The sequence below is a fragment of the Apium graveolens genome, chromosome 9 (assembly GCF_009905375.1).
Source record: "Apium graveolens cultivar Ventura chromosome 9, ASM990537v1, whole genome shotgun sequence".
In the NCBI taxonomy this organism is placed as follows: domain Eukaryota; kingdom Viridiplantae; phylum Streptophyta; class Magnoliopsida; order Apiales; family Apiaceae; genus Apium; species Apium graveolens.
In genome coordinates, this window is record NC_133655.1 from 106,226,037 (window position 1) to 106,239,269 (window position 13,233).

The 13,233-nt window shown below is 37.2% G+C and overlaps 1 protein-coding gene across 1 annotated transcript; it reads right to left on the reverse strand.

The window, feature by feature from the left end:
* Window positions 1-7,911: 7,911 nt before the first annotated feature.
* LOC141687461 (high mobility group B protein 9) lies at window positions 7,912-10,338 on the reverse strand. Its single transcript, XM_074492757.1, has 4 exons — window positions 9,939-10,338; window positions 9,589-9,830; window positions 8,598-8,944; window positions 7,912-8,324 (listed from the first exon to the last, which is right to left on the reverse strand). Exons 1-4 carry the CDS (start codon window positions 10,073-10,075, stop codon window positions 8,193-8,195), a joined length of 858 nt encoding a protein of 285 aa, XP_074348858.1. The 5' UTR covers window positions 10,076-10,338; the 3' UTR covers window positions 7,912-8,192.
* Window positions 10,339-13,233: the final 2,895 nt, after the last annotated feature.

The window sequence follows — 13,233 nt, forward strand, 5'->3', positions numbered from 1 at the left end:
AATTCCAAACACATGTGGGAAACTATTGAGGTAATTAATGAAGGCACAGAGGAAGTTAGGGAGAACAAGTTGGAAATCCTAACCTCTGAATATGAACATTTCAAATCAAATCCAGGAGAAGGAATTACTGAAGTGTTTGAGAGGTACAATGCGTTGATCAACAACCTGAACATTAATGGAAAGTATTATTCAATCAGGGAGGTCAACAAAAAGTTCCTTTTAACACTGCCAGCTCATCTTGAACATAGAATCACTGCCATTAGAGAAGCTAGAGATCTGAGTGAGATTTCTTTGGACAGGCTCTATGGAGTGTTAAAAACTTATGAGTTGGAGCAGATTCAACAAAAGGAAGTCTACGGGAAGGATAGAATGGTCAGCACATCTAATGCACTTGTAGCTGAAGGTCAACAACAACAACAATCTCAACAGTTAGAAAGAATGGTACAGTTTTCCAAGGGTGAGGAAAATGAGTTAGTAGCAGAATATGATCCTCCTACTACAAATCAATCAAGTGATGATTTTTATTCCTTGGAAGAGCTGGAGCAATTGGAAGATGAATCAATGGCCCAAATTGTCAAGAGATTCTCCCATGTCAGATTCAGGAGGAATCCCAAGCTTAAGTACAAGTCCAACTACAACAAATTCCAGAAAGGTGGATCTTCATCCTCTAACACCAGCAGTGGTGGGTACAAAACAGGGATGGTTGATCGAAGCACCATTAGATGCTATAACTGCAATGAGTTGGGACACTTTGCCACAGAATGTAGGAAGCCAAAGCAAGTAAGAAAGAACTCTGAAAGGGCTTATCTGGCAAAGGGAAGAAGCTGGGATGATACTGACAGTGAAGATGAAGATGAAGGAAATCTTGCTCTTATGGCTATTGATGGAAAAGCTTCATCGTCAAGAATAGAGGTAAAACTTTCTGATGCTGAAATGGTTTATCATCTAAGAGGTAACTTAGATTGTGCACGTCGTGATAATGAACTGTTAAGTTTACAGATCACAGACCTTGAGAAAGAGGTCAATGAATTAAGACTTGTGCACATTAATCAAGACAGATTAAAAGAACAGGTATCTTTTCTAGAGAATAGAGTTGACTGTTATAGAAAACTCGAAACTATTCTCAAAGACAAGATCACCGGTCTTGAGACTAAGGTTAGAGCCTACTTCAATTCTTGTTCGAAGGCTAAAGAGTTCTACAGTAAGCAAGCTGTTAATCAAACATCTGGAATAGGTTATGATTACAATGCTGCTATTGGAGAATTAGGCATAAACTCCCCTCCTCATGTATGTGCTAAAGGGAGGGAAGTACCACATGTGCTTAAGGGTGTTGATGAACCCCTCTATAAAGCATCAATTGCTGAACCATTTGATGCGACCTCTTCTGTTATTCAAGAAGAAATACATGCTGAGGATCATGCTTATGAGAAGATTGTTTCCAAGTCAAGTGAGTCGAAAGTTCCAGTCAAAGTTGTGAAAGCAACTGAGACTAACTCAGACACACATGAGTTGGATAACAATAATGCCATGTCTACCATGCATAAATTACCTGCTGTTAATCACTCTCATAAAGCATGTGGTGTTGCTAATTGTATGTCTTGTGCTTTTAATATGATGTATGCTTATTTTAATGGTAAGCATGTGTCTAATGATAAGACTACTCCTCGTCAGCATGTGAATAACAAGAAGCATGATAGGTCTAAGACTGCTAGTCCTTCTAAGGCTAGAAAGGAGACATTTGTGCCTAAGCTTAAACAGAAATTTGTAAAGGCTGTTTACAAGGTCAAATGTTCAGTCATTGAGGATGTTGAGATCGTTAAAATTAAAAATGTTGTTTTGCCTGACAAAGGACAGTTCTACAAGTATGCCGGGCCCAACCAAGTTTGGGTTCCGAAGAAGGTCTAATCCATTTGTAGTGCAGGGCATTAAACAAGTATAACCGGTAGTGTGGATTCTTGACAGTAGATCATCAAGACATATGACCGGAGATAGAGCCCTGCTATCAAATGTGGTTGAGAAAGCTGGCCCCATGGTTACCTTTGGAGATAACAGCAAAGGTTTATCTGAGGGATATGGCTGTTTGCAAGCTGGGAATGTTATCATTGTAATTTTGTATATTATGCTAGGTTATTATCAGGAAGCAGTATCCAACATATAGCACCAGTGACGAGACTTGAGAATATTACGACATATCAGGCACCTGCTGCACATTACACTTGGAATTGTACTCTAGTAAGATGTGTACAAGTGTACTCCTGATTGGTGAGTTAAAAGAGGAAGTCAGTGCACCACAGTTCATGGACTTTGCAGCTGCAGATCTATTGGACTATGCAATCTCTTCTTCACAATCTCACTTCAGGTTGGTATGAACTAGTATACTGCTCAAGCAATCGTCAAGGACATGGTATGGCACTCTAACTGCAGTTATAATTTTATATGAATAAGTAGAGTCGTCATATTAATAACTATCTTATCACTAAGCACAATCATATTGTTTTATATGTGCAGTGGTATATTGATAATGCAACATAATAATTAGTATCTAAAGTACTTGACAAGTATCGGTCAATGATATCTTGTTAACATTATGTTGCAGATATTTGTAAGCTTTTGACATGAATGAGAATTACTTAGACTTTACCCTAAGTGATCAATGTTTTATCAAAAACTCATTCATATTGAAAAACAAAATCAAACTTCTTTCTACATTAGTGATTTCTTATTTCATGTAAAATCTTTTGAAATCACTATTGTAAATCATTTTCTCTCTATTACCATATGTTCTATGATACAGGTTCAGTCTCCAATGACTTTCTTTCATTGACAGTCATGAGGTTGAAAACCCACAACGTCTATCCCAGACTGTAAAGACAAACACAAAAACAGAACCAACCAACACTCTCTTACCACTAAATATAGTATGAATGAGCGTGAGGGAGATAGTGCCTAGTGCACCACATAAGGAAGGTTCTGTAGTCAACCCAGTAGCTCTGTCTCCTACATAGATGAGTAGTATTTAAACCGAGACAACTGCTAGCCCCCATACATCTTCTCAAAAAGATGTAATGGCTGAAAAGGCACAAAAACAGTTACTAGATTCATTCTCTCAACAGGGTGAGTCTATTGAATTTTGCCTGTCGGCCAAGGTATCCGATGTAGTGTCACCACTTCAAAAATAATCAATTCTTGATGCACAAGGAGAGGTTACACACACAAAGGATGAGTTGACGGAAACAAGAGTTTCGACCATTTTAAGGTCAGATTCGATTGTTCAAGGTTCGTTAGTGGTCCAATTGCCTTTACAGGTGTTAGGAGAGGATACTGATCCAAAAGCCATATGTCAGTGGTCAGTGTCTACCTCCCCAGGCTTAAATCCCCTGGATGCATCTGCGGATAGTGGATCTGACATAGGTGCAGATCGGCAACTTGTTGACAATGATTCAGATATAACCTGATGAGTCACAAGGAAATGTCTTCACAGACATTAGAAGGGAACCTTGATCTTTATGCTAAAATCGTTGGATCATTGTTTACCTTCCCAGAATTCAAATCTGGAACCCTAAAAGGGAAACTAGCAACTTGTAGATTATGACTCAGATTTATCTGACGAGTTTAACAAGGATGGGGATTTGTGAACTCCCATTGCACCACCTGTGACCTCCTTTAAGGATGGCTAAGGTGATTTTCCTTGCAGGTACAGCTGGATTATGGAGCTATGAGAGAAGAGTGATACACTTGTGAGAAAGAGTGTAAACACGAGTGGAGAGAAGAGTGAAACACATGTGAGGTACACTAAACAGAATCACACACTCACAGTGAGGAAGAAAGAGAAACTACTTGTTATTTCTTTTCCAACCAAGTGAAATATGAGAACTCCTTCAGACGACGGCATACATTCCTTCTTTAAGAGGGAGATAAAAGCTTAAGTAATAGTTTGGAGGATTCCTCAACTAAGGGGGGGAAATAGCAGGGAGGAAGAAAAAGATCATATGTACACTACTCCACACCATTGTTGTTTCTAACTACGGATCCTATTGTACGGGAGAGGTGGTAAACACAAGGTGATTTCCTAGTAAGGGAAGAAGCTGTTAGGGGAGTACCATTGGTTTTTATCTGCGGATCCTATTGTACGGGAGAGGTGGTAAAACGAAGGTGATCTTCTTTAATCAGTTGATTCTCATAGGGGGAGAAGCAAGAGATATGGGCTTCTCAACAGGAAATGTGGTTGTATAAATGAAGATGGAACTACTTGAAGATATGTTCAGTCTAGAGGAACATCTACTTGGAATCTGGAAAATGTTAAATCTCATCCAGAACTTTTCTGCTATTTACTTTGCATGTATGTTTATATCTTTTTCTTATTTGTTAGTTGAGTTATCCTCTAGGTATTTGTGTGTTATTGTCTAACAAACAAATAGGGGGAGATTGTAAGTCATATGTCATAGACCTATTTGTATATTCGAGGATTCAACTCAACTCAAATAAGAATGTAATAAGTAAATAGTGGATCGACCGTCAGAGAGATCTCGCAAAGTAATATCTGTCAAAGGATTCAGAGACAATGTTCATCTACAGACTTGAGGAGTTAATTCACTGGAAGAAGTTCAAGAAATTGATCATGCCTCAGTGATATAAGTCAAGATTGTGGATTTATTCAAGTGACAGAGATCTCGTCAGAGTATCAATTAATTACAAGGATTTAATCTGAAGAAAATCAAAGTGTCAGAGTCAAGACATGAAGAAACGTCACGGAAGTTAGTCACTCATGAACCAGACAGTACATCGAGTGTCAACGTTGAAGTGGTGGAATTGATTCATAATTTTCAGTGATTTTCAGAAGATTTGCAGAAGAATGGTTGCTGCTCAAGACTAGAATTAATTCTCTATTAATTAATTAAGTCATCTAATTTAATTAAGAAAATAAATTATATCTGCGAAGAATAATTTATTTATTAATTGAATTAATTGATTAATTAATTCTGAATTAATTCTAGGAATTTTCAGAAGTTTAATTGGATTAAATTCAAGCATTAAATCAGCAAGACAATTGAAAATGAACTAGCATGACAATCAGGATTGTCATACCGATTGTCATGCTAGGCCATATTCAATTGTCACACCGAAAGTTACTCTAGGAGGATGATTGTCTTGCTAGTTCATTCTGATTGTCATGCTAGTTCATTCAGATTGTCTTGCTAGTTCATTCAATTGTCTCACCGAAAGTCTTGCCAGCTATAGGATTGTCATGCCAAGTCAATTCTATTCATTTGTTGATTTAAAAAGAAGCAGAGAAGCAGCAACTTATTATCCAGAACACAAAAGTCAAGAAAAAAGCAGAAAAGAAAATCAAGAAGAAATATTTCATCTTTTCATCTGCATACTTCAAGATTAAATTTCTAGATTGTAAAGTTAAATCCAATCAACTAGAAATCTTTATCTTGTTCTTGTGTAACAATCTAGCGGATCAAAATCCCTAGAACTTAATCTCAAATCGCGTTTAGCATTTGATTCTAATTATTGCAAAAATAGAAAAAGTTCATGTCGAATTTATTCTAGATTTGTGATAATTGATTTGAGATTAATACCTTGTAATCGATACAGTTGTTGTAACACCTTTCAAGTTTAATAATATTTTTATTTAACTTGAATTTTGTTTCACATTTTTTATTCCGCATTTTATTCGATTATTTGGTAACGTTTGTATTCAACCCCCCTTCTACAAACACATTGGGACCTAACACCTTCTTCTCAATTCTTTCCATATCTAGTGGATTTCCGGGAAAAACCAAAGTGTTCGGAATTGGATTCTGACGATCTTTACATACACTTATATACTTCATAGAGTACTAATAATATCCCAGAATATCCATAACAGAACCCCTACATAGTGTGGCATGAAAAGTTTCTTCATTCAGCTAAAACACTATTCACAAGGGTTACAAAAAGTTGAAAATTTTGGGGTTATTACAGTTCCCCTAGACTTTTCCCACGTAAACTTGTTGCCAGTGAACCCTAAGTCTATAAGCCCACAATCAGTAATTGTATTATGAAAGCCTTTAAGCAAGTGTACTGGATGTGGTCGTCCTCCCCTTTTCTCCCAACCAAACATCATATCATTGAAGTCACCAAGTATACACCAAGGCAGTGTCGAACTAGCAGCAAGATCATGTATTAAACCCCAAGACTCCTGGCGTCTCGTCCTTTCCGGACATCCATAGAACCCTGTGTAACGCCACCTTCCTACTTGATCACATGTTACCTCAAAATCAATATAATGGTTGCAACTCATTTTTATTTGAACTCCACCCTCATTTTTCCATAACAGCACCAACCCACCTCCATTTCTTTCGGCATCAACTGAGAAAAAACCAGCAAACTGAATCTCTTTACAAGGAAAACTAAACTTGGCCGATGTTGTTGAACGATTTCTTTCAGATTCCTGACTGCCCGTGGCTTGGCCATTCCACGGCAGTTCCACGCAAGGATACTCATAATGCTAGGCGGGCCTGGTTTCCAGAGCCCGCCACATGCAATTTTTTTGAATCATTTTTTCCATCTGAAATATTTACGGGACCTAGCCCATCTTTTTGCATACGTACTGGCCCATCCTCATTTATTTCTATATTTGGTTCCATACGACGCCTTTTTGTGTCAATCACAACGTTATCCACTCCCTTCATTTCTCCCTCGAGAATATTATCATTCAAAATTTCCCCTCCCATATCCTTACCACCCTGATTTTTCGCTACAACTGTAATCCGTCCATTATCTCCGAAAATCTCGGTAACAACCCCATCTGTTTCCTGAAATCTCGCCGCAAAATTTCCCTCCCCACTTCCGGTGGCCGGAGTTTGACCTTTACCCCCATTCTCAGCCCATTTGCTACCTCCTTCGCCATTCCTTAACCATTTTGAAGTCGTGTTACTCCTCATATTCTTCCCCGGAGCTCTTAACCACGTACCATAAGCTCTCTCAACTTCCTTACCCAGGTTTTCATAGACCACATTACAATCTCTCTGCATGCCCCAAGATACCACACACAAAACAAAATGTACCCAATCTCTCGTATTTGAAATTTATCCAGCTCCAATTCCCCCCCTCTCGCTTAATTTTCATTCTTCTCTTCAGTGGCCTAAGAACATTCATTCTAACCCTGATACGAACATACGCCTTCCATACTCCATTAAAATTAGCAGGATCAGACTTCACATAATTTCCAATATAATTGCCTACACTCTGTAAAATGGTTTCAGAGACAAACCCTTTACATATATCATAGACTTGCACCTATATTTCCGCCTCTTCCAATGACACCTCCTTTGGATCTTCACTCCCTGAAACTTGGTTATGAATTAACATCCCCTGTTCAAATGACCACGGACCACCATCTATCACTTTTTGCATATCCAGTGGATGATAAAACACAAATGAATATCGCATATCTCCTATATTATGGATCTCAACTCCTTCTTTTGGCCTCCACAGCGATGCTAATACATTCTGCATTGCTCCAAAGTTTATATTTTTCTCCGTAAGAAATCGGCCTACCAAGACAAAGGATTTCTTGCCTTGTTCAATCTCCCGCACTTCCAACAATTACACCCCCTTCCTCCTCATCCTCAATTGTTAACTTTGCATATAATTCATCCAACGACGCTTTTGAATGCTCCATAAGATTTGATAGAATACCCAAACGTAAGACAGGATCTGCTTAAAACTTGTCACAAGAACAAGACGTACTCTCATAGGTAGAGACAAACTCTCATAGGTAGAGAGAGAAAAAAATTCAAATTAGGTTAGCTGTTAATTGTGTGTCAATTGTGAATGGAACTTTATATAATTATTTAAGCTAGCTTATCGCCAATGTTCCTGCTGAAAATGGCTCTTCGAATTTCATTACCGAAAACTTAATTTTCAATACATCACTTGAGTTAAGTAACCCAAGTAAACAATAATATTATCTTGGGCAATGATTAATGATGGCAAATAATTTGGACTTCATACAGATGATTCCAAAGCTTATTAGCATCTGCTAGGATTATAAACCTTGACAAAGAGGAACAATATTTGAAAGGGTGTATAGTGCTTACCTGCCCAGATCCCTTGAAAATTTGTGTTTCATCAAATATGCAGGATGTCTACATCAATTATAGAAATATCCTAAATTAAAATGTTATATTCTCTTGAAAATTTCAGTCCCTGGTTTGAGCCCCTAGTGATTGCCCGTTTTCTTTGTTAGCTTCTTCCTGTTTAACTTTCTTTTTGTACTCCCTCAATTCTTTCTGGTACCTCTCTTTGTCTTTCACTCCGATCTCATTGTACACCTGAGTATAATTATACGCAATAACATCATTAACACCAAAACTTAACTTTGAAGCATGTGTCACGTGTTTTTCTTATAGTGTTAAAGATCAGGATAGTGCAGATAGCTCAGATTCCAAATCTACCCCGCACAACTTTTAATTGTCATGTAATTCCAGTGCCAAAATTTTTATGGTTACATCGTTACGTGATGTAATTTCTAAGCTACTTTTGCTTAAATAAAATATTGATAGAAAAATATTGATCAAAGCTAGTGAAGTGTGAAAGATGCTTACATTCTTCTCTTCTCGACTCAGATTAGTCCAAGACTCGCCGATCATTTTTGTGAAGTCCCTCTCCTTTTCAGGGAATTTGCGTTTGAGCTCTGAATGCTTTTCAGCAAAATAGAAATTGTAACCACTCCTGTTAGGCTTGGGACCCATTCTTCGTTTTCTTTTTCTTTCTCTTCTTCTTGTGCGCTTGTCATTCAGGTCATAGGGTATTATGGCAGATTCCGAAGGTTTATGATGTTTCGGATGATAAAGTACTCCATTTAAAGTCTCGGAACCCAATTTCATAGACACCATATAGCAGTAGTCAGTCTTGGCATCAATGGTGCCAGTGGCTTCGAACGTCACAGGAGCTTAAACAGAGAGAGACCACAAAAAATACATAGTTTAGTTCTATGATGATGCAAGCAAAATATAATTTGTAAAAAATGAAAGGAGAAAACACCCTAAAATACTGATGATAGAAGGTTTGATTGCAAACTTTAAAAATCATAGACACCAGCATTATAACTTTGAAAATCAGTAAATCAGCAGTCCGCTGTAGATTGTTTTTGGTTTGTACATGAACAAACACAAAGGGAGAATCTGTTTTATAATGTGAGCATTGGTGCAGTTTGATGTATGGGGGAGGGAGGGTTAAGTCAAGTATATTTAGTTAGGATCTCAGGTCCTGCTGAAAGAAAGACAGAATAATTAGCAAAAAAAAAAACAGAAAAAAAAGAAAGAAAGAAAGAAAGAAAGAAAGAAAAGATTATCTACAACACAAAGTTACTTAAACCATGGGTGGTTCTAATTCAAGAACTGACAAAACCTAAAAAAATCCTCTCCCATAAGAGTCCAAATGAATTTCAACTTTATATTTTTGGGCACCTATAATTAGATTTTAGTTTATGTCGGTACAAGGATTAAACAGCACATACAACAACACCACCACTTAGAATGAAATAAAATGCAAAATATTTATATAATGATTATTAAGTAGATAAGAAAAAAAAACCTGTAGGGGTAAGAAGAGAGCCTTGTAGCTTGAAAAAGTAGACTTGTTCATAGTAGTATAGGAAGTTACGGTAATGCTTCCTCAGTGCATATGAAGCACTTGTTGTAGTAGCAGACAAGTTGAACATTGAGCTTATCTCCCTCCACTTCTTTTCTGATACCACCTGTTCGTAGCCACCTCTCTTTGTTACTTGTACATACAGAACATGCAAATCCAGCTCCACCCCTCCAATTATAGGCACCCTTCTCAGTCACATATCAAATTTTCAAGCCTTCTTCTATTAATTTTAACTACTACTCAAACTACAAACTCATGTTATGGCAAAAAAGAAGAGGAAAGGCTAGGCTTACATGTACTTGGTACCCATTGCTGAATGAAAGCTCCGCAGGGAGTCCCAAAACAGTGCAGGCCCTTTCACCACCTCCTCATGCGAAGCCATGGCTTCAGGATATGCTTTATCTACCGCTGAAATTATCGACGATGACATGATCGATTGTTTATCTTCCTCACTACTGCAAATTTACAAAGAAAAACAAATATACAAACACACTATACTGAAGAGGCTATGTAAGTTGTAACACACACTGAAAAAGAAAGGTGTAGCAAATAAAAAAAGATTATGTGTGAATGATATTAATAGTGAATGAGAAATAGCAAGGAGATTAGTTGTAATATAAGACAACACTTTCAAGATTTGTGTACGCGCGTAACATACAACACAGTTATGCAATTTTGGGTACTCGTCTTTATCCAATGGGCCAATGAATGTTACTTCCCCCCTTATATATTCTCTCTATATTTTTCTCGTAATAGTCATTTATTACTGTGCTTATACTTTGCTGAAAAGCTGACATTTGCAGCTGTATTTACAATTGTATTAATTTGATTCTCCTTCCTTTTCAAAAGTTTGACGTGAAATTTATCCACCATGTAATATTATAATTAATACTTGAGTACTTCATGTACAATTTTGCTAGATATCTGCAAAGGGGTACAATTAGAGGTGGTCATACGGGCGGTTCGAACCGGCCGAACTCGCCTCGGCTCGCCAACAAAATCGTATAAATTTAATCCGTCGTGGGATGATTTAAACTCGGCACGATTCGGGAATAGTAACGAGGCGAGTACAGGTTGAATATTTGCCAGATATCTGCAAATACACATATTCATGTTAGTTTGTATACTCGGCACGACCCGAGATTTACTACTGGTTCTCCCATTGCAATAACAACTTCTTCTTCAACTTTTTCCACTTTTTCAAAAACTTCTTCAACTATTTCAATTTCGTCTAGTGTTTCCTTACGAGATTGAGAACGCATTCGCATACACGCTCTCTAGAGTACCTGAAACACAAATAAAGTAACTAGTAAGTAAAATATCCGAGTCAGTGAACTTTAACGACCACTGATGTTAAGAAAATAAACTAAATTTAACACCGATATCCCCGGCAGCGGCGCCAAAAACTTGTCCGCACTAAAACACACGCGAAAATACACGCAAGCGCACGTGATCACAAGTAGTATAAGTTATAAGTCAAGTTCGTTCCCACAGAGAATCAGTTTAGATTAAGTTCAGATTATGCACCTATGCAATAATGTATGGTTATCGTTTACTGCTAAGACAAATAACAAATTGAGTTTGTTTTAACAAAGAGATTATACTAATTAACATTAACTAAGAGAATTAAGATTAAATTACTTATATGAGAATAAACATGGGATTCTAACTTCATTAAATACTTCATTCAAAGTTATGTCTTTATCCTTAGCTGTGATGGTGATGACAACTAATCAGATAACATGAAATTAGTATACGCTAACTTTCGTTATATGTATACCCTACTATCAAACATCCATAATTAAGATAGAAGTTGAATATACACCAATTATGCTTAGTCCATATATGTCTATAAAGATTGAAAACATAACAGTTTAAGAGCAAGTTATCTATCGTGATTACATAGGGTGAATAAGATGGTTAAAATTACCCACGAATTATGCATGTCAATACATACATAAACCTATGCTAGCATGACAAGTTCTAAACCTCTATATTCACTTTCGCTTCAATAGAGATTAACAAACAATCTTAGATATTAGCTACGCATCAAAGACGAATAAGCACAACCAAACTAGGAAATCATAAATCACCACACACAAAGGATTATAAAACAATTAACTATGGAAATTCATAAATAACTCCGCTAGAATCCCATGACAACGATTAGTTCATAGTCGAACTCATCGTCACCATGTGTTCCAATGGAAACATGATAATAAACAATATAAGAGTACCAGGGTTTAAAGACAAATCGAAAACAAGCATCCAAAGTATCAACTATATTGAAGAATATAAAAGTCTTCTTCTCCGTAGCCGTCTTATGCTTTCTAGGTCTTCGTATTGCTCTCCCTTGGCTCCTTCTTATTAAACACGTCTTATTTTTGGTTTATATAGGCTTCTGGACGACCTGGGCCCTTAGAATCATCGAATTCAAGTCAAATCAGGATTCTGGTACAGGACTCTGGCGTGGACGCCCCACACTCCGTGCAGGTGCACGCAAATTCTGCTTCTCTGGCGCGGCCGCCCTGCATCCCCGCGCGGGCGTGCCAAGCTTCTGGATTTTTCTGCAATTTCTTGTTTCTGCTGTAACATGAGTTTCTTTTGTTAGAATTTGGCGATTCAATAGTCCACGCGAAGCTATTGAGATGCTATTCAATATGAACAGGCCTAGGCTTCCAATTCTGAGCTGTTCACAGCATATTTCCTTGAAAAACTCATTTATTCATCCAACCAATGCCTGTAATGCAATAACACAAAAACACATAAAAAATACTAATAACTCGAGTCCAAAACACCAACTTAAGCTTGTAATGAAGCGTTCCAAGTAGATATAAAATCCACTTATCACACCCCCAAACTTGATTGTACTCAAGCATAAACAGACTCAAAAACTACAAAAGAAACCTAATGCATGAATGCAACTGCGTGAATGCAACTAAATGGTAATGCAATCGATCCCCTCAGAATAACCATAACCAACCGACAAGCTAATGCCTCTAAGAATGCAATGACTTTTAACAGAGTTTGAATAAACCCCACAAACTAACTCATAACCAGAAACGTGTGTGTATGGATACTTAACAGATATACTTTGGATACTAGATCAATAAGCATAACTTATCTTTCATCAAAACAATCACAACTTTATAAACAGAATAGACGTTAAACGCATAATGACTCACAACACCTCCTTCCTACTAGAGTTATACAAGGATTCATGCTATTATTGAACACATGACAAAAATGCTTATTTGACCGTGCAATGAGTGAGGTCCCACAAGACTTATACAATAATACCCATGTAGCGAGTGTTAGGTTAGCGGATCCCAGACTATAAAAGCCTTAGGTTACTAGGCACAAAGTCCTCTAGAACTTAATAACTTGAGTATTAAAGAGCTCACTCTTGATCAATTATGCATAATCACATACTTTTTTCTTTTTTTTTTCTTTTTTTTTTCTTTTTTTTAAATTTCTGAATGAGTGCGTTTCGCTCCATCTCATTCAACCCTAGACTACTCATAAAAATATGAGCCAGCTACTAGCCATTTGTGTAACGACCGAGAATTTCATGACATAATTAAGTGA

What these genes read in the sequence shown, in the direction of transcription:
- LOC141687461 (XM_074492757.1), bottom strand. Translation starts at nt 10,075, where the DNA reads ATGTCATCGTCGATAATTTCAGCGGTAGATAAAGCATATCCTGAAGCC. An exon ending in CTCTCTTCTTACCCCTACAG is followed by an intron (nt 8,945 to 9,588) that starts GTTTTTTTTTCT and finishes TCTCTGTTTAAG; the next exon opens with CTCCTGTGACGTTCGAAGCC. An exon ending in TGAGTCGAGAAGAGAAGAAT is followed by an intron (nt 8,325 to 8,597) that starts GTAAGCATCTTT and finishes AATTATACTCAG; the next exon opens with GTGTACAATGAGATCGGAGT.